Source organism: Rhinopithecus bieti, unplaced genomic scaffold, assembly GCF_001698545.2.
Source record: "Rhinopithecus bieti isolate Rb0 unplaced genomic scaffold, ASM169854v2 scaffold_68671, whole genome shotgun sequence".
Classification (NCBI taxonomy): Eukaryota; Metazoa; Chordata; class Mammalia; order Primates; family Cercopithecidae; genus Rhinopithecus; species Rhinopithecus bieti.
Window position 1 is genome coordinate 1,217,267 of NW_016827678.1, and position 21,535 is coordinate 1,238,801.

General features: G+C 34.7%; 1 protein-coding gene across 1 annotated transcript; it reads left to right on the forward strand.

Moving 5' to 3' along the window:
- The first annotated feature begins 2,739 nt into the window (after positions 1–2,739).
- ALB (albumin) lies at positions 2,740–21,211 on the forward strand. Its single transcript, XM_017864061.1, is given in 17 exon segments — positions 2,740–2,907; positions 3,609–3,666; positions 4,799–4,931; positions 7,213–7,422; positions 7,557–7,558; positions 7,969–8,101; positions 8,924–9,021; positions 10,601–10,730; positions 12,025–12,089; positions 12,091–12,237; positions 13,668–13,800; positions 14,892–14,989; positions 16,167–16,305; positions 17,063–17,286; positions 18,485–18,617; positions 19,231–19,298; positions 21,048–21,211. Coding segments are annotated over 16 exon segments (1,824 nt in total). The 5' UTR covers positions 2,740–2,828; the 3' UTR covers positions 19,273–19,298; positions 21,048–21,211.
- The last annotated feature ends 324 nt before the right edge of the window (positions 21,212–21,535 follow it).

Consider the following 21,535-nt stretch of genomic DNA (forward strand, 5'->3'; position numbering starts at 1 on the left):
TGGTGTGAATGACTCAGTGAGAAGCTTCGGGAGTCCTGAGGGTAGCAGAAGGGTGAAGATTTAAAGTGACAGAGTGGCCAGAAAATGGGAGACTGGTTCAGAGATATTTCATCTACCTAAAACCTGTGCCTTTTCCATCCTATCAAAGTGAATGCAAAACAAAGAACAAAAGGGTTAAAGGCTTAGGTTTAAATCCCAGGTATATGTACATTTCAATTGAGGTATTTTTTTTTTCTTTTCTGAATGATCAGTGCACTATTTTTCTTTCTAAAGAAAATACTTTTCTTAACTACTCTTTATTTTAAACTTCTCCCACAAAGATGAGAAAACATTTAAAATCGTTGGGGCTATTTTCTGTTTACCGAGTAAAGAGAATCTCTAAACCATATTTATAACTCTTACTCTAAATATTTGCATTTACCCTCATGCCAGAGCCCATTGATGACTGACTAAACAGAGTTTCAAAGTTTGAAGAACAGGAAATTTAGAAATAACTAACAATTATGTAGGTTTATTTCTCTCAGTATAGAATGTTCATACAGAATTAATGCCAGAGGTTTTCAGAGAAAATGCAGAAATTTTACTTTGCAAATCCAGAAGGTGCAACTGTTCAAGTATTTCTTAGTAAGAAACATTGATGTTAAGTATGCAGATATGCAGATATCATTGAGAATTAAATATTTTAATTTCTATACTATCTATTAATCTTTTAGTAGGATGCACATATGCCTTATTCGTACTGTAAGAAAAGATTCTTTTAGTTTTCATCAATTTTGTTTTAAAGCTGGGGCTCTTCATTAGATATAGGAAAATCAATTCAAAGCTTCTATTCAGTCATGATGAATTTGAGATTTTTTTAGGTTTCTTTGTATGTAACAATATATTACAATATAATATTGCAGTGAAAACTAGATGGACTAATATTATTCTTTTCATTTGTTAAATGAAAAAGTATGCACAGAGTATATGCGTGAGTGACAAAGGCCTGAATTTGTCAATTAGTAGCAATTATATTCAACAGTAAGGATTTTATGTTTGGGTAGGCCTTTCCCAGTGACTTCTATAAGGAAAAACCTAGGATTGGTTACTGACTTCTAATAAATAATGCCTACAATTTCTAGGAAGTTAAAGTTGACATAATTTATCCAAGAAATATTATTTTCTTAATTTAGAAAGGCAGAATAGTTTCTTTTTTCTTTTCAGATGTAGGTTTTCTGGCTTTAGAAAAAAATGCTTGTTTTCTTCAATGGAAATAATTCCACAGGCACACTTGTTTTATGTCTGTTCATCTGTAGTCAGAAAGACAAGTCTGGTATTTCCTTTCAGGAGTCCCTTGAGTCATTAAAAAAAAAATCTTCCTATCTATCTATGTATCTATCTATCATCCATCTAGCTTTGATTTTTTCCTCTTCCGTGCTTTATTATTTAATTAGTACCTATTTCTGAAGAAGAAATAAAATGACATAAGATTATAGAAAATAATTTCTTTCATTGTAAGACTGAATAGAAAAAATTTTCTTTCATTATAAGACTGAGTAGAATAAATAATGCTTTGTTAGTCTCTGTGCCTCTATGTGCCATGGAGAAATTTGACTGCTGGTTTTGACTGACTTGGTTATTTAAGTAAAATAACGGGCTTAGTACTAATTATTATTATGTAGTGTCAGAGAAGGTTGTTTTTCCTACTTGTTGAGCTCAGTAGTTCTTCATATTTTGAACGAAAGGGCAGAGGTAGGATAGCTTTTCCAAGGTAGAGATAAGAACCTTGGGTAAGGAAAGAAGATTTATGAAACATTGAAAAAATTATTCTTCCCTTGCTTTGTTTTTAGACATAATATTAAATTTATTTTGAAATGTAAAACAACATAAAAGAACATGTGATTTTCTACTTATTGAAAGAGAGAATTAAATATGAAACAGGGACAGAAAGAATCCTATGCCTGGTGAAGGTCAAGGATTCCCATAACCTACAGGGAATTTGGGGTCAGCCTGTCCCATTGTATATTATGGCAAAGATAATCGTCATCTCATTTGGGTCCATTTTCCTCTCCATCTCTCCTTAACTGAAAATCCCATGTGATATACCCACACTGAATCTAAATAGCCTATCTCAGGGCCTGAATCACATGTGGGCCACAGCAGGAATGGGAACATGGAATTTCTAAGTCCTATCTTACTTGTTATTGTTGCTATGTCTTTTTCTTAGTTTGTATCTGAGGCAACATCAGCTTTTTCAGACAGTATGGCTTCAGAATTGTAAAAAAGACACAGAAGCCCTAAAATATGTATGTATGTATAGGTATGTGTGCATGCATGAGCACTCATGTGTAAATTTTTCATTATAGATAAAAGCACACTTGGAATTAGCAATAGATGCAATTTGGGACTTAACTCTTTCAGTATGTCTTATTTCTAAGCAAAGTATTTAGTTTGGTTACGAATTACTAAACACTGAGAACTAAATTGCAAACACCGAGAACTAAAACGTTCAAATGGGAAATTACAGGTAAAGCCCATGGTAATGATGAAAAGATACAAATCATTTAAACTCTTATGTAAAATTTGATAAGATGTTTTACACAACTTTAATACATTGACAAGGTCTTGTGGAGAAAACAGTTCCAGATGGTAAATATACACAAGGGATTTAGTCAAACAATTTTTTGGCAAGAATATTATGAATTTTGTAATCTGTTGGGAGCCAATGAAATACAAAGATGAGTCTAGTTAATAATCTACAATTATTGGTTGAAGAAGTATATTAGTGCTAATTTCCCTCCGTTTGTCCTAGCTTTTCTCTTCTGTCAATCCCACAAGCCTTTGGCACAATGAAGTGGGTAACCTTTATTTCCCTTCTCTTTCTCTTTAGCTCGGCTTATTCCAGGGGTGTATTTCGTCGAGATGCACGTAAGAAATCCATTTTTCTATTGTTCAACTTTTATTCTATTTTCCTAGTAAAATAAAGTTTTAGTAAACTCTGCATCTTTAAATAATTATTTTGTCATTTATTTCTAAAATGGGATGGTATTTTGTATTTGTGAAATCTTACAAGGTTATCTTATTAATAAAATTAAACATCCTAGTTAAAATAAAAGGTCAGAATTGTTTAGTGGCTGTAATTTTCTTTTGCACACTAAGGAAAGTGCAAAGTAACTTAGAGTGACTTAAACTTCGCAGAACAGAGTTGAAGATTGAATGCGTAACTATCCCAAAGACCTATCCATTGCACTATGCTTTATTTAAAAATCACAAAACCTGTGCTGTTGATCTCATAAATAGAACTTGTATTTATATTTACTTTCATTTTAATCTGTCTTCTCAGTTGCTGTTCATATACACTAAAAGAGTATTAGATATTACCTAAGTTTGAATATAAAGCTATAAATATCTAATAATTTTAAAGATAGTATTCTTGGTCATTGAATTATTCTTCTGTTTAAAGGCAGAAGAAATAATTCACCATTATCCTGACTTTTTCTGTAGGAATCAGAGCCCAATATTTTGAAACAAATGCATAATCTAAGTCAAATGGAAAGAAATATAAAAAGTAACATTATTACTTCTTGTTTTCTTCAGTATTTAACAATTTTTTTTCTCCCCTTGCCCAGACAAGAGTGAGGTTGCCCATCGGTTTAAAGATTTGGGAGAAGAACATTTCAGAGGCTTGTAAGTTAAAATACCGATGAATCAAATTTAATGTTTCTAACAGTGTTGTTTATTATTCTAAAATGCTTCTATTTCCTTGTCATCAGGGTTCAGATTCTAAAACAGTGCTGTCTAGTAGAGTTTTCTGCATTGAGGAAGATATTCTATATCTGGACAATCCAATAAGGTAGTCACTGGTCACACGGCTATTGAGTACTTCAAATATGACAAGTGCAACTGAGAAACAAAAACTTAAATTGTATTTAATTGTAGTTAATTTGAATGTATATAGTGACATGTGGCTAATGGCTACTGTATTGGAGAGTACAGCTCTGGAACTTGCTTGGTGGAAAGGACTTTAATATAGGTTTCCTTTGGTGGCTTACCCACTAAATCTTCTTTACATAGCAAACACTCCTGTGCTGAGTTGGGAATATTTAAATACTTTTTAATCTAGTAAAAAATGAGAAAATAGTTTGTTTTTAAAAAGTCTACCTAATCCTACAGGCTAATTAAAGAGATGTGTGGGGATCAGGTGCGGTGGTTCACACCTGTAATCCCAGCACTTTGGAAGGCTGATGCAGGAGGATTGTTTGAGCCCAGGAGTTCAAGACCAGCCCGGGCAAGTCTCTGAAAAAAAAAATATTAGCCAGGCATGGTGGCACATGCCTGTAATCCTAGCTACCTAGGAGGCTGAGGTAGAAGGATCGCTTGGACCTGAGGGGTCAAGGCTACAGTGAGCCACGATTGTGCCACTGCACTCCAGCCTGGGTGACAGAGTGAGACCTTGTCTCAAAAAAGGAAAAGTGTGGGATTTGTTTTAGTTTTAAGTAATTCTAAGGATTTTAAAATGCCTAGTCTTGACAATTAGATCTATTTGGCATACAATTTGCTTGCTTGATCTGTGTGTGTGCATCTACTGACACACGCATGCATATAAACATCAGGGAACTACTATCCTCTTTGCCTAGGAAGCCACACATGCCTATCTAGGCCTCAGATCATACCTGATGTGAATAGGTTTTCTGGATAATGGTGAAGAAGATGTATAAAATATAGAACGTATACCCATACATGATTTGTTCTCTAGCATAGCAATCTGTTACATATTAAAGTTTTATTATACTACATTTTTCTACATCCTTTGTTTCAGGGTGCTGGTTGCTTTTTCTCAGTATCTTCAGCAGTGTCCATTTGAAGAGCATGTAAAATTAGTGAATGAAGTAACTGAATTTGCAAAAACATGTGTTGCTGATGAGTCAGCTGAAAATTGTGACAAATCACTTGTAAGTACATTCTAATTTTGGAGATTCTTCCTGCTGTTTGAAGTAATCCCAAGCATTTCAAAGGAATTTTTTTTTTTTTTAGTTTTCTCAATGATTATTAAATGTCCCGATTTGTAAGAAACACTCAAAAGTTGCTCATAGACTGAAAAGCCGTTGTTTCTTTTGGGATAGAGATGCTTTAGCTCTGCCCACAGTTTTAAAATCATTTCTTTATTGAGACCAAACACAACAGTCATGGTGCTATTTAAATGGGCATTTGTCATTTTGTTCAAACACTCCCTTTTTTTTTTTTTTTTTAAATTATTTATTTATTTTATTATTTATTTATTTATTTATTTTATTTATACTTTTACAGTTCTAGGGCTTACATGTGCAAACGTGCAGTTTGTTTACCATATGTATCACTTATGCCGATGTTGGGTGTGCTGCACCCATGCAACTCGTCTAGCACCGCATCAAATTCATCATTTATATCATGATTGATAACTCCCCAAGGCAGTCCTCCCTCCTCCCCCCTTCCCATGATAGCCCAGTGCGTGATGTCCCCTCCCGAGTCCAAGCCGATCTCATTGTTCAGTTTCGCCCACCTATGGTGAGAACATGCGTGGGTTTTGGTTTCTGTTCGTTGTGATAGTCTTGCTAAGAATGATGGTTTCCAGCCTGCATCCATGTCCCTACAAAGGACGCAAACTCATCCTTTTTTATGGCTGCATAAACACCTCTTTTTAAAATTTGAGGTTTGGTTTCCTTTTGTAGAGGCTAATAGGGATATGATAGCATGTATTATTTATTTATTTATCTTATTTTATTATGGTAAGAACCCTTAATGTGAGATCTACCCCCTTATATTTTTAAGTGTACCATCCGTTATTGTTAACTATGGGTACACTGTTGTACAGCTTCCTCATCTTACTTTATTAAAACTTTGTGTCCATTGATTAGTAACCCCTCATTTCCTCCTCCTCCAGCCACTGGAAACCATCATTATATTCTTTGATTCTATAGATTTGACTATTTTAGCTACCTCATATAAGTGATATCATGTACTGTTTATCTTTTTGTGACTGACTTATTTCCCTTAGCATAATGCATTCAAAGTCCAACCATGTTGTTGCCTATTGCAGAATTTCCTTCTTTTCAAGACTGAATAATATTCCAGTGCATTTGTGTACCACATTTTCTTTATCTAGTAATGTGTAGATGGACATTTATGTTGGTTTTCTACATCTTGACTATTATGAATAGTGTGGCAATGAACACAGGAGAGCTACTATCTGTTAGAGATGATAGCATAGTTTTTATCATCAGAAAACACCAACTGATTTCTATGCTAATTTTGTTACCTGGGTGGAATAATAATACAGCTATATATTCCTCATTTTAGATATCTCTGTATTTTTACATATAATAAAAAAGCAGAATACTTAGTCATGTTGAAGAACTTTAAATTTTTAGTATTTCCAGATCAATCTTCAAAACAAGAACAGGTTTATCTTTCTCTTACCACTCAGTCTATATATACTTATTGTGGGCAAGGTGAGTTTTTATCACTGGAGCCTTTCCCCTTCTTATTATGTACCTCTCCCTCATAGCAGAGTCAGGACTTTAACTTTACACAATACTATGGCGCTACATAAGAATTCTTAAAAATACATAAAAAAAATTGATAAATTCTGTCTAGAGTAGTATATTTTCCCTGGGGTTACAGTTACTTTCATAATAAAAATTAGAGATAAGGAAAGGACTCATTTATTGGAAAGTGATTTTAGATAGCATTTCTAGAAGGAAAATGTCTACATCTTAATAGTCACTTAATATATGATAGATTGTGTTACTCCTCAGTTTTCAACAGCATATACTAAAAAATGTCCCTCTAGAAAGGGGGCAGATGAGATGAGAAACTATCTGAATGTTTTTCTGCCCTAGGTGAATTCACATGCTGCTTAGAAGCTTATTTTCCCTTGATTTCTGTTACAATGATTGCTCTTACCCTTTAGTTTTAGGTTTTGAAATAGGAGTCATATAACTTTCCTTAAAGCTATTGACTGTCTTTTTGCCCTGTTTTATTCACCATAGTTATAGTGTGACAGTTAATTCTTATGAAAATTATATAGAGATGGTTAAATCATCGGAAACTCTAAACCTGGTTTGGGAGGAGAAGTGGATTTTTAAATAATTTCATCACCAAGCTTAGCCAGTATATTAAATCCTTCCTACTGTTCTTTGGCTATAAAGAAAAAAGATATTGCCCAGCAACTGAAACCTGCTTTCTTCCATTTAGCATACTCTGTTTGGAGACAAATTATGCACAGTCGCAACTCTTCGTGAAACCTATGGTGAAATGGCTGACTGCTGTGCAAAACAAGAACCTGAGAGAAATGAATGCTTCCTGCAACACAAAGATGACAATCCAAACCTCCCCCCATTGGTGAGACCAGAGGCTGATGTGATGTGCACTGCCTTTCATGACAATGAAGCGACATTTTGAAAAGTAAGTAATCGGATGTTTATACTTCAAAATTAAAAGCATGGAGCAACTCCATAGGCCAACACTCTATAAAATTACCATAACAAAATATTTTCAACATTAAGACTTGGAAGTTTTGTTATGATGATTTTTTAGAGAAGTAGTATTTGATACCCCAAAATTCTACACAGCAAAAAATATGATCAAATATATTTTGAAGTTTATCAAAACAGGATACAATCTTTCTGAAAAATTTAAGATAGACATATTTAATGTATTATGAAGATATGTATATATAGTTGTCATAATTGATTTCGTTTTAGTCAGCAACATTATATTGCCAAAATTTAACCATTTAGGCGCACACACACACACACGCACACATAAACTTAACCCTTTTTTCCACAGACTTAAAGAATGTCAAAGACAAGACCATCATGTGCAAATTGAGCTTAACTGGTTAATTAGATAATTTGGATTTTGGAGGTTCTGTGGAGAATGTCAATCACAATTATTTCTGTAATACTGTCTGCAATATAAAAGTGACTGTTTTTCTTTTTCAAAATTTAGATACTTATATGAAGTTGCCAGAAGACATCCTTACTTTTATGCCCCAGAACTCCTTTTCTTTGCTGCAAGGTATAAAGCTGCTTTAACAGAATGTTGCCAAGCTGCTGATAAAGCTGCCTGCCTCTTTCCAAAGGTATTGTGCGAAAGAAGAGAAAAAAGGAGTTCATAATCCAACCTGATTTTGTCCATTTTGTGGCTAGATTTTGGGAAACTGAGTGTCTGATATAAACTTCCCGACATGGCCAAAAAAGCCTTCCTCTTATCTCTCTTGAAAATCTTTCATCTTTGAAGGCCTACACTCTCATTTCATCTTTTAAGATTTGCCAATGATGATCTGACAGAAGTAGTCACTGTGCATATGTTTAAACATTTCACCACTTTTTATGGCAGTGATCACTATAGTGAAATACTGAAACTTATTTGTCAAATTGCACAGCAAGGGGCCACAGTTCTTGTTTGTCTTTTCATGATCATTTTTATTAGGGAGGGAATTCAAAGTAGAGACTTTTAGTGCATCTAGAGCCCTGAGTTCATGCATTCATTCCATAAATATATATTATGGAATGCTTTATTTTCTTTTCTGAGGAGTTTACTGATGTTGGTGGAGGAGAGACTGAAATGAATTATACACAAAATTTAAAAATTAGCAAAATTGCAGTCCCTGGGATATTAGTGTACTCTTTCTCTGACTTTTCTCCCACTTTTAAGACTCTTTTCCCCGGCAATGTTTCCAGTTGGTTTCTAACTGCGTAAGGAATTCCGCTGTGACCAGAATGATCCAATGATCTTTCCTTTTCTTACAGAGCAAAATCGTTATTCACCGAAAGGAGTACTTGGGAATTTAGGAATAAATTATGTCTTCAAAATTTAATTTGACAGTTTCATCTGAGCTTATGGAGGGGTGTTTTATGTAGAATTTTTCTTCTAATTTTCACCAAATTATTCCTTTTTGTAGCTTGATGAACTTCGGGAAGAAGGGAAGGCTTCGTCTGCCAAACAGAGACTCAAGTGTGCCAGTCTCCAAAAATTCGGAGACAGAGCTTTCAAAGCATGGTAAATATTTTTGAACATAGTTAGCATCTTTATAATGATGTAAATGATAATGCTTCAGTGACAAAATTGTACATTTTTATGCATTTTGCAAAGTGCTGTCAAATACATTTCTTTGGTTGTCTAAAAGGTAAAACTCTAATAGAGGTAAAATCAAATATCGATGACAATTTGACATTATTTTAATCTTTTCTAAATAGTCAAATAATTTAGAGGATACTGTCCTTTTTGTCCTAAAAAAAGGGGACAGATATTTAAATTCTATTTATTTATGAAAACTTGGACTCTTATTCTAATGGTTCATTATTTTATAGAGCTGTAGGCATGGTTCTTTATTTCATTTTTTAAAGTTATTTTAATTTTTGTGGATACATAGTAGGTATACATATTTATGGGGTATATGAGATATTTTGATACAAGTATACAACATATATAATCCCTTTATTTAATTTTATCTTCCCCCCCAATGATCTAAAACTATTTGCTTGTCCTTTTATGTCTTATAGTTAAATTCAGTCACCAACTAAGCTGAAGTTACTTCTTATTTTTGCATAACTCCAGCTCTGATCTTCATCTCATGTTTTTGCCTGAGCCTCTGTTTTCATATCACTTAATTGGTTCTGGGAGCATACTTTAATAGCCATGTCAAGAAAAATACTAGCTGCCCCCTCACCCTCACTCCTTACCTGTTAGTCAACAGCAAATCAACACAACAGGAGATAAAATGAAAATAACAGACGTTATGCATGCTGTCTAGAAACTGTCAATTGAACTGTATTTGCTCTTCATTCCTACCATCTACACCACCAAAATCAAACAAATTTATAAACAAAACAACCCCAACATAAAATTATACACAGATAAACAGGCTATGATTGATTTTTGGGAAAGAAGTCTTCTTTACCCGATTTTGGCAACTGTGAAATGACTAGAGAATGAAGAAAATTAGACGTTTACATCTTGTCATAGAGTTTGAACATAGTGCTGGATCTTTCTTTTTATAAGTATGATCAATAAAAACTCCCTCATTCTGTAGAAGTTATAGGATTTCTTTTCTAAGAGACCTTTAGAAGTCAGAAAGAATGTATTTCAATTGAGAAAAAAGATAATTGTAGTTTGTGTAGTACTTCCTAGATTATAAAATGCTTTTGTATGTATTATCTAATTTAATCCTCAAAAGAATTCTTCAATTTAGCATGTTGTCATGGCACTGCAGAGGCTAAAGCTCAGAGAGGCTGAGCCCTCTGCTAACAAGTCCTGCTGCTAACAAGTGATAAAGCCAGAGCTGGAAGTCACATCTGGACACCAAACCTGATGCTTCTCAGCCTGTTACCCCTTTTAGAGTTCCTTTTTTATTTCTGCTTTTATGACTTACTAGATTTCTACCCACCACACACACTCTTAAATGGATGATTCTGCCCTAAGTAAAAATGATTACCGTTTGGTTCAGAACTAGAACTAATGAATTTTAAAAATTATTTCTGTATGTTCATTTTGAATTTTCGTTTGAGAAATAGTATTTGCAATATTCATATAAAATATTGCATGATAATACCATTTTGATTGGCGATTTTCTTTTTAGGGCAGTAGCTCGCCTGAGCCAGAGATTTCCCAAAGCTGAGTTTGCAGAAGTTTCCAAGTTAGTGACAGATCTTACCAAAGTCCACAAGGAATGCTGCCATGGAGATCTGCTTGAATGTGCTGATGACAGGGTAAAGAGTCATCGATATGCTCTTTGGTGGCTTGCAAGCTCAAGTTGGTAGAATGGATGTGTTTGGTATCATTAGTGACAGCTGACAGTGGGTTGAGATTGTCTTCTGTGCTTTTGTCTGCCCTATCTTCAATCTTTCCCTGCCTATGGTGGTGATACCTTTCTGTTTTTAACCTGGCTATCAATTACCTGATAAACCCATTCACTGATTTGTAACTCCTTTCACTCATGCTCTAATTGTAAATAAAGGCTTAAACTGAAGTAGAACAGTTACAAGGTTCTACTTGGTAGAACATCTGCAAGGTAGATGTCTAAGAAGATTTTTTTTTTTCTTTTCTTGAGACAGAGTTTCACTCTTGTTGCCCAGGCTGGAGTGCAATGGTGTGATCGTGGCTCAGCACAACCTCTGCCTCCCGGGTTCAAGTGATTCTCATGCCTCAGCCTCCCAAGTAACTGGGATTACATGCATGCGCCACCATGCCTGGCTAATTTTATATTTTAGTAGAAGCAGGGTTTCACCATGTTGTCCAGGCTGATCTCGAACTCCTGACCTCAGGTGATCCACCGCCTCGGCCTCCCAAAGTGCTGGGATTACAGGCATGAGCCATCGTACTCGGCCTAAGAAGATTTTTTGAGGGAGGTAGGTGGACTTGGAGAAGGTCACTACTTGAAGAGATTTTTGGAAACGGCGTATTTTTCTTCTCTATATTCCTTCCCTTAATTAACTGTCTTTGTTAGACATGCAAATATTTGGAATGATATCTCTTTTTTCCAAACTTATAATATTTTCTTTCTCCCTTTCTTCAAGATTAAACTTGTGGGCAAATACTAGAATCCTAATCTCTCGTGGCACTTTCTGAAAAATTTAAGGCAGCTATTTTATGTATGTAAGCAGGGACTATGACTATGATCTTGACTCATTTTTAAAAAATCTTCCATATTTTATTTGGTTATTTGGTTTCAAAAGGCCTGCACTTAATTTTGGGGGGATTATTTGGAAAAACAGCATTGAGTTTTAATGAAAAAAACTTAAAAGCCCTAACAGTCGAAACATAAAATTAATAAATAACTGAGCTGAACACCTGCTACTGATCAGTCTATTTTAATCAAGTGAGAATGTTTTTGTAGTCCTATCTACATCTCCAGGTTTAGGAGCAAACAGAGTATGTTCATAGAAGGCACATGTGTATGGTCTTAGAATACAATGAATATGTTCTGCCAATTTAATAAAGGTCTGAGGAGAAAGTATAGCAATGTCAATTCGTGTTGAACAATTTCCACCAACTTACTTATAGGCGAACCTTGCCAAGTATCTGTGTGAAAATCAAGATTCAGTCTCCAGTAAACTGAAGGAATGCTGTGAAAACCTCTGTTGGAAAATCTCACTGCCTTGCCGAAGTGGAAAATGATGAGATGCCTGCTGACTTGCCTTCATTAGCTGCTGATTTTGTTGAGAGTAAGGATGTTTGCAAAAACTATGCTGAGGCAAAGGATGTCTTCCTGGGCATGTAAGTAGATAAGAAATTATTCTTTTATAGCTTTGGTATGACCTCACAACTTAGGAAGTAGTCTAGGCTTTTCTGTGGAATTGCTACAATTTCCCTGCTGCCCAAAATGTTTCTTCATCCTTCCCTTTCCCAGCCTTTAACAATTTTTGAAATAGTTAATTAGTCAAATACATTATTGTAAAATAATATATGCTCATGGCAAAAGCTCAACATTCCTTACTCCTTAGGGATATTTCTGAAAATACCTCTAGAAACATTTTGGGTATATATAAATTATGTATGCTTCATTCATTCATTCCAGGTGTATTTCTTGAACATCTATAATATGTGTGTGACTACGTATTGCCTGTCTATCTAACTAATCTAATCTAATCCAGTCTATCTATCTAATCTATACAATGGTAGCAAAGAAGTATAAAAAGAAATATAGAGTCTGACACCAGGTGCTTTACATTTGGTGAAAAGACCAGAAGTTCACTATAATGGCAATATGGTATACAACTCAATTACAAAATAAACGTTTATATATTGTCACAAAGTGTGGTGATAAAGTTTGCATTTTTGTTGTTGGATTATGATAACATCCTATGCACTAAATAATATTTCATAAAATTATGTACCTTACAAGATTTTACTCATACAGAGAAGAAACAGAGTATTTTAAGAACATATCTCTACCCATCTATCAAAATCCTTTTGAGATGTAGTTTAAATCAAACAAAATATTAATAAAAATAACAGGTATCATTCATCAAAGACTTCATACGTGCCAAGCAGTGTGTGCTTTGTGTAGATTATGTCATGTAGTTCTCATAATCCACCTTCTGGGACAGATAACATTTTTTTTTTTTTTTTTTTTGAGACAGAGTTTTCCTCTTGTTGCCCAGGCTGGAGTGCAATGGTGCCATCTTGGCTCACCGCAACCTCCACCTCCCAGGCTCAAGTGATTCTCCTGCCTTAGCCTCCCGAGTAGCTAGGATTACAGGCGCACACCACCATGCCTAGCTAATTTTGTATTTTTAGTAGAGACAGGGTTTCACCATGCTGGTCAGGCTGGTCTAAAACTCCTGACATCAGGTGATTTGCCTGCCTCAGCCTCCTGAAGTGCTGGGACTACAAGTGTGAACCACGGCGCCCAGCCGACAAATACTATTGTTATCTTGTTATCTCCATTCTACCAAGAAGGAGACGAAGGCTCTGATCATTTAAATAAGTTGCTTAAGGTGATGCAGTAATATAAATGGCAAAGCTAGGAATTGAGCCCTGGTAACTTTAACTCTGGACCACAAGTCCTTAGCTACTAAGCTTTACTGCATGGGGTTTAGTCAAATTAAGACTTTTGGAATATGAGTTACTTTTGAGGTTAGCTTTGTGATTTTTTTTGGTGCTCATTTGTCCAACAAAGTCTATTTTATTTTCATCTTAATTAGGTTTTTGTATGAATATTCAAGAAGGCATCCTGATTACTCTGTCGTGCTGCTGCTGAGACTTGCCAAGGCATACGAAGCCACTCTAGAGAAGTGCTGTGCCACTGCAGATCCTCATGAATGCTATGCCAAAGTGGTAGGTTTATTGTTGGGAAAAAAGTTGCTCTTTGACTGATGATTCCAATAATGAGAAAGAAAAATAATGCAAGAATGTAAAATGATATACAGTGCAATTTAGATCTTTTCTTGAGATGGTTTCAATTCTGCAATCTTAAACATGATAGAAAAAGTAGCCTTAGAATGATTAACAAAATTTAGACTAGTCTAGAATAGAAAGATCTGAGTAGAGCAATCTCTGTGAAATTTTGATCTTTTTTTCTCTTTTTCACAATCCTGAGAACAAAATAACTTAAAGTAAATTTAACTGTTAATTGGAAGATATTTAACTTAGATGTAAAGTGAGTTAACCCGATCCCAGGACTAATCAAGTACTATAATTAGTATTTTCAGGCAAATTATAGAACCTGTCCCTTCAGAAGATTTTCAAATCTTTTTGAGAATGTTTAGGAGTAGTTCTACAGGAAATTAAGTTAGGAGAGGAAATCTGTTCTGGAGGACTTTTAGGGTTCCCACTAGCATATGTACCGGTTTCCAAACTATTCAGAATCAGAGGAAACTCATTTTTTCCTCTATCAAGAAGCTACTATATGCCAGGCACCATGCATGACCAATGACCAAGGTAAAATCTCTCATTTTGGAGAGCCCAGAATCTAACTAGAAAGGCGAATTAATAATAATGATATGTATAATCATAGCCATAACTTATTAAACTTTTATTACACGCAAGGCACTATTTAATTTTATCAGCTTAACTGGTTTACAGAGCAGGTCTATGAGATGAGTACCATCTTTGCCCTCTTTTAGGGATAAGGATTCTGAAATGTGGAGATGCTAAGTAAAATTGCACAACTGAAGAATGAGTTAGATAACTTGGCTCAAATACTGGTCATTGAACTCCAGAGCCTGAATATTCTTAGCCACTTACATGATGCAAGCTCACCAAATAAATCGTTTGAATGTAATGTGACAGAGTGGCATTGATATTCATCTGTTTGTGTGGCTTTGAGTAGAAAGGAGAAAGGATATCATTCTGACCAGAAGGGTGAAAAACAACCTGCATCTGATCCTCAGGCATAATACTATCAACACAATTCTTCTATGTTTCAGCTTGATGAATTTCAACCTCTTGTGGAAGAGCCTCAGAATTTAGTCAAACAAAATTGTGAACTTTTTGAGCAACTTGGAGAATACAAATTCCAGAATGCGTAAGTAATTTTTATTGACTGATTTTGATCAATTTGTAATTATTTAAGACTTAATATATGAGCCACCTAGCATAAAACTTCTAAGAATGAAAATACGTTACATATTTCTAATCACTCTGTCTCAGGAAAGATAGGAGAGGAGAGATAAAATAGTTGATGGGGTAGAGAGGCCTATATTTGAATGTAGTCTAAAAATTGTTCTCTTAAGACTGGAAGTATGTAGACTGGGAGGGTAAATACGAAATCTTGGTATATCGAACTGAGGATGTCCCTTGAAGGTTAAGAACTAGTTAATGGGCAACTAGAACATGGCAATATTTTGTAGAGCAGGAAGTAGTAGGCCTTGAATAGCAGTCGCTCAAAAAGCTGAACACAAAATGTAATGAATGAATTTAGATTCATATTTGAATATTAAATTCAGGTTGTTTGGGAGATGCACCTAGTCTTTGATGGTTAAACCTTGTGTTTCTGTGGAATTTCCCTCCATGGAAGAGACAGAGACAGAATGGCTTGTGGACTAATGTCCCAATTCAATAGAACCTTATCTATGAAGGTTCAAAACAAGAAGAGATATATTGTACAGTAGATATTTATTGTGTGGCTCATACACATAGTGCTCTTCTGATTATTGGTTTTAGGGATAATAACAGTGAACAAGACATAGTTTCTTTCCTCAAGTAGATTACAGTCATACATTGACTTTTAATGGTGACTGGCATTCTTAATACATGATTATTATATATTAGGTACCATGTCAGATTAATTATAATACTTTACTACTTTTAATTTAACCCTTGAACTATCCTTATTGAGTCAGATATATTTCCTTCCATTTTCTACTTGTATCTTTCAAGTTTAGCACATGCTGATATATATGAAGCTCTCTCCAGGTTTTATTGACAGAAGAAATTATTAAATTTATTAATGTCACTGAAGTAGGTAACTCACTTTCCCAAGATTATACAAGTAGTACAGGTGGAACTCAAAGCCAGGTTTGACTAGTTGTTCAGGAGTCAGTTTTCTCCCCTCCACTAACCCACTACTCTGCAGATGGAGATAATATAATGAATGGAATATAGGAACATCTTAGTTGATTCCGGCCAAGTGTTCTCTGTTTTATCTACTATGCTAGACAGTTTCTTGCCTTGCTGAAAACACATGGACTTCTTTTTTTCAGGCTATTAGTTCGTTACACCCAGAAAGTACCCCAAGTGTCAACTCCAACTCTTGTAGAGGTCGCAAGAAACCTAGGAAAAGTGGGCAGCAAATGTTGTAAACTTCCTGAAGCAAAAAGAATGCCCTGTGCAGAAGACTATGTGAGTCTTTTAAAAATATAATAAATTAATAATGAAAAAATTTTACCTTTAGATATTGATAATGCTAGCTTTCAAAAGCAGAAGGGAGTAATGTGTGTGTGCATATTTGTGTGCGTGTGTGTGCATGTATGCATGTGTATTTGTGATATTGGCAGCCAGGGTCCCAAAGATTATATATATATAGATATATATTTTAGATTAGTATATTTATATATAATAATATACAAGTATATATGTATATAGATTATACATATAATAATATTAATAATGTAATATTACTTATATATTACCAAGAACATTATATATATTAATTAGTTATTATAACTATATGAATATTGCATACTAGTATATATTATTTTAAGGGGATATCAATTAATATAATATATAATATATTATTAGTATATAGTAAGTATATAATTAATATCATTATATGTATATAATAAGTGCTGTATAACAGTAATAAACTAATAATATATAATGTATTTATATATCATATAATGAAAATAATTATTTATATACATATATATATATTTTTTGAGACGGAGTCTGGCTCTGTTGCCCAGGCTGGAGTTCAGTGGTGCCATCTCCGCTCACTGCAACTTCTGCCTCCTGGGTTCAAGCAATTCTCCTGCCTCACTCTCCCGAGTAGCTGGGACTACAGGCACGTGTCACCATACCCAGCTAATTTTTTTTATTTTTAGTAGAAAATTTTCAGCTTCGCCTCTTTTGAATTTCTGCTCTCCTGCCTGTTCTTTAGCTGTCCGTGGTCCTGAACCGGTTATGTGTGTTGCATGAGAAAACGCCAGTAAGTGAGAAAGTCACCAAATGCTGCACGGAATCCTTGGTGAACAGGCGACCATGCTTTTCTGCTCTGGAACTCGATGAAGCATATGTTCCCAAAGCGTTTAATGCTGAAACATTCACCTTCCATGCAGATATGTGCACACTTTCTGAGAAGGAGAAACAAGTCAAGAAACAAACGTGAGGAGTATTTCATTACTGCACGTGTTTATAGTCTTCATAGCAAGAACTGTCAGTTCAAATTAGCAACATTTTCCTGAAGTAGTGATTATATTTCTTAGAGGAAAGTATTGGAGTGTTGCCCTTATTATGCTGATAAAAGTACCCAGAATGAAATGAATAACTTTTTAAAGGCAAAATCCTCTGTTATAATATTGCTAAAATTATTCAGAGTAATATTGTGGATTAAAGCCACAGTAGAATAACATCTTAGGCCATGTTCAGTAGAAAAAGATAAACAATTAACTGATAAATTTGTGCACATGGCAAATTAGTTAGTAGGAACCATAGGATAATTTATTTCTAGATGTAAATAATTATTTTAAGTTTGCGCTATGGTGGGCCCACATATGAAATAAACCCCCAAGTTGTGACTTTTGAGAATGAGACTTGGATTAAAAAGCATCTAGAAATTCAAGCCCTGAAGCTCAACTCCCTATTGCTATCACAGGGGTTATAATTGCATGAAATTTAGCTATGGAAAGTTACTGTTATCTCTTGTGGGCTATAATCATGGTCTAGGCTTAAGAGTAATACTGCAAAACCTGTCATGCCCACACAAATCTCTCCCTGGCATTGTTGTCTTTGCAGATGTCAATGAAAGAGAACTGGCAGCTCCCATGAGTTTGGATAGCCTTATTTTCTATAGCCTCCCCACTATTAGCTTTGAATGGAGCGAAGTTTAAGGACTAACTATAAAGATTCTCATCTTTATAGATGAGAAAAATTTTAAATGAAGTCCAAGATAATTATGTTTTAAGGATCATTTTAGCTCTTAAGTAGCTATAAAACTCAATATGACATAATGTGGCACTTCCAAAATGTGAATAATATATAATTGCAATGACATACTCTTTCCAGAGATTTACTGAAAAGAGATTTGTTGACACTACATAATGTGATGAGTGGTTTATACAAATTATTTCAGTTGATCTTCCCACCAACTCCATGAAGGTGGATTTTATTATCCTCATCATGCAGATGAGAATATTGAGACTTACAGTGGTATGCCTGAGCCCCAAACTACTCAGAGTTGCCTGGCTCCAAAATTTATAATCTTAAATGATGGGACTACCATCCTTACTATCTCCATTTTTCTTATATGTGAGTAATGTTTTTCTGTTTTTTTTTTCTTTTCTTTTTTTCCATTCAAACTCAGTGCACTTGTTGAGCTCGTGAAACACAAGCCTAAGGCAACAAAAGAGCAACTGAAAGCTGTTATGGAGGATTTCGCAGCTTTTGTAGAGAAGTGCTGCAAGGCTGACGATAAGGAGGCCTGCTTTGCCGAGGAGGTACTACAGTTTTCTTCATTTTAATATGTCCAGTATTCATTTTTGCATGTTTGGTTAAGCTACGGCTTAGGGATTTATATATCAAAGGAGACTTTGTACATGTGAGACAGGGATCTTATTTTACAAACAATTGTCTTACAAAATGAATAAAATAGCACTTTGTTTTTATCTCCTGCTCTATTGTGCCATACTATTAAATGTTTATAATGCCTGTTCTGTTCCAAATTTGTGATGCTTATGAATATTAATAGGAATATTTGTAAGGCCTAAAATATTTTGATTATGAAATCAAAACATTAATTTATTTAAACATTTTCATGAAAAGTGGTGGTTTGTGGTTTAGTTGATTTTATAGGCTAGTGGGAGAATTTACATTCAAATGTCTAAATCACTTAAAATTGCCCCTTATGGCCTGACAGTATCTTTTTTTAATTCCTTTGGGGACAACTATGTTCGTGAGCTTCCGTCCAGAGATTATAGTAGTAAATTGGAATTAAAGGATATGATGCACATGAAATCACTTTGCAATCATCAATGGGTTCATAAATGTTAATTTTGTATCCTAATAGTAATGCTAATATTTTCCTAACATCTGTCATGTCTTTGTATTCAGGGTCCAAAATTTGTTGCTGCAAGTCAAGCTGCCTTAGCCTAAAAACATCACAATTAAGAGCATCTCGGGTAACTATATTTTGAATTTTTTTAAAAAGTAACTATAATAGTTATTATTAAAATAGCAAAGATTGACTGACCATTTCCAAGAGTCATACAGACCAGCACCAACCACTATTCTAAACTATTTATATATGTACATATTAGCTTTTAAAATTCTCAAAATAGTTACTGAGTTGGGAATCACTATTATTTCTATTTTGTAGATGAGAAAATGAAGATAAACATCAAAGCATAGGTTAAATAATTTTCCAAAGGGTCAAAATTCAAAATTCAAACCAAAGTTTCAGTGTTGCCCATCATCCTATTTTGACTTATATGATGTGGTACACAGAGCCATCCAAGTAAGTGATGGCTCAGCAGGAGAATACTCTAGGAATTAGACTGAACCATATGAAAGAGCGCTTTATAGGGCAAAAACACTTGAATATCAATGATTTCACATGGTTCAACCTAATAGTTCAACTCATCCTTTCCTTTGGAGAATATGATGGATCTACGTTCTGTGAACTTTGTAGTGAACAATCTGCTATTACATTTCCAATTTGTCAACATGCTGAACTTTAATAGGACTTATCTTCTTATGACAAAAGGGCCCACTTTAAAATGTAGATCTTTGAACATAAACCTGTTTTACCCACTTTGTTTATAATATTTTGGGAGAATTGAAAAACAGAATAACAACAAAACATGTTTTGTTAAAATAAGTTATTCAACTACTTTAAAAAAAATAGAGATCGGGGGGTGGGGTGGTATCTCTCTATGTTGCCCAGGCTGGTCTCAAACTCCTGGGCTCAAGCAATCCTCCCACCTCAGCCCCACCCAAAAAGTTCTGGGATTACAGGTGTGAGCCACCACGCTTGGCTTCAACTACTTTTTAAATATGAATTATTTTCATATTTTCCAATTTGACTGTGATGTCTATTCCACTACTATGATTTAACTTCCTCTTTGCCCATGTGATAATACCTGCATATTATGCATTCAGGCAAGAAAGAAACTTTGAATCTCCACAAATTAGGTCATGTGAAAATGTGACTTGTTTTGGTGCTCAGTGGAAAGATTTTCTTCATAAGGTTCTAACTTTGAGAAGATACGTTTTTGGCCAGGCGCGGTGGGTCACGCCTGTAATCCCAGCCTTGGGGAGGCCGAGGCAGGTGGATCATGAGGTGAAGAGATCTAGACTATCCTGGCCAACATGGTGAAACCCTGTCTCTACTAAAAATACAAAAATTAGCCGGCCGTGGTGGCACACACCTGTAGGCCCAGCTACTTAGGAGGCTGAAGGAGGAGAATCGCTTGAACCCAGGAAGCAGAGGTTGCATTGAGCCGAGATTGCACCACTGCACTCCAGCCTGAAGACAAAGTGAGACTCTGTCTCAAAAAAAAAAAAAAAAAAAAAAAAAAATAGAGAAGATATGTTTTTGCTTGTAATAACTTAGATGAGAAGTAGGAGTTGAGTAAATAACTCCAAGGAGTGATGATGAAAAGCCTCTGACTTTGAAGCTTGAGGAGTCTGATGGCACCAATAGTGTTACCTTTCACCAATGATGAAAAAAGAACTTAACAACATTTATTGGTGTGTCCCCTTGCCTACCCCCACAGAAAGAAAATTCAGCAGCCATAAGTCTAAGGCAGGCTTAACTTGTTTTCACTTATTGCAGAAAGATGATCTAAGTAATTTGGCATTTATTTTAATAGATTTGAAAAACACATGCCATTTTACAAATAAGATATATTTGTCCTTTTGTTTTCCAGCCTACCATGAGAACAAGAGAAATAAAATGAAGATCAAAAGCTTATTCATCTGTTTTCTTTTCATTGGTATAAAGCCAACACCCTGTCTAAAAAACCATAAATTTCTTTAATCATTTTGCCTCTTTTCTCTGTGCTTCAATTAATAAAAAATGGAAAGAATCTAATAGAGTGGTCCAGCACTGTTATTTTTCAAAGGTGTGTTGCTATCCTGAAAATTCTGTATGTTCTGTGGAAGTTCCAGTGCTCTCTCTTACTCCACTTCAGCAGAGGATTTCTAGTTTCTTGTGGGCTAATTAAATAAAACTTTAATACTCTTCTAAGTTATGGATTATGAACATTCAAAATAATATTTTGACATTATGATAATTCTGAATAAAAGAGCAAAAAGTATAAGTAAGGAATATAAAACATGACTTTTACCTTAGAAAAAACAATTCTAAAATTCATATGGAATCAAAAAAGAGTCTGTAGAGCCAAGGTAAGACCAA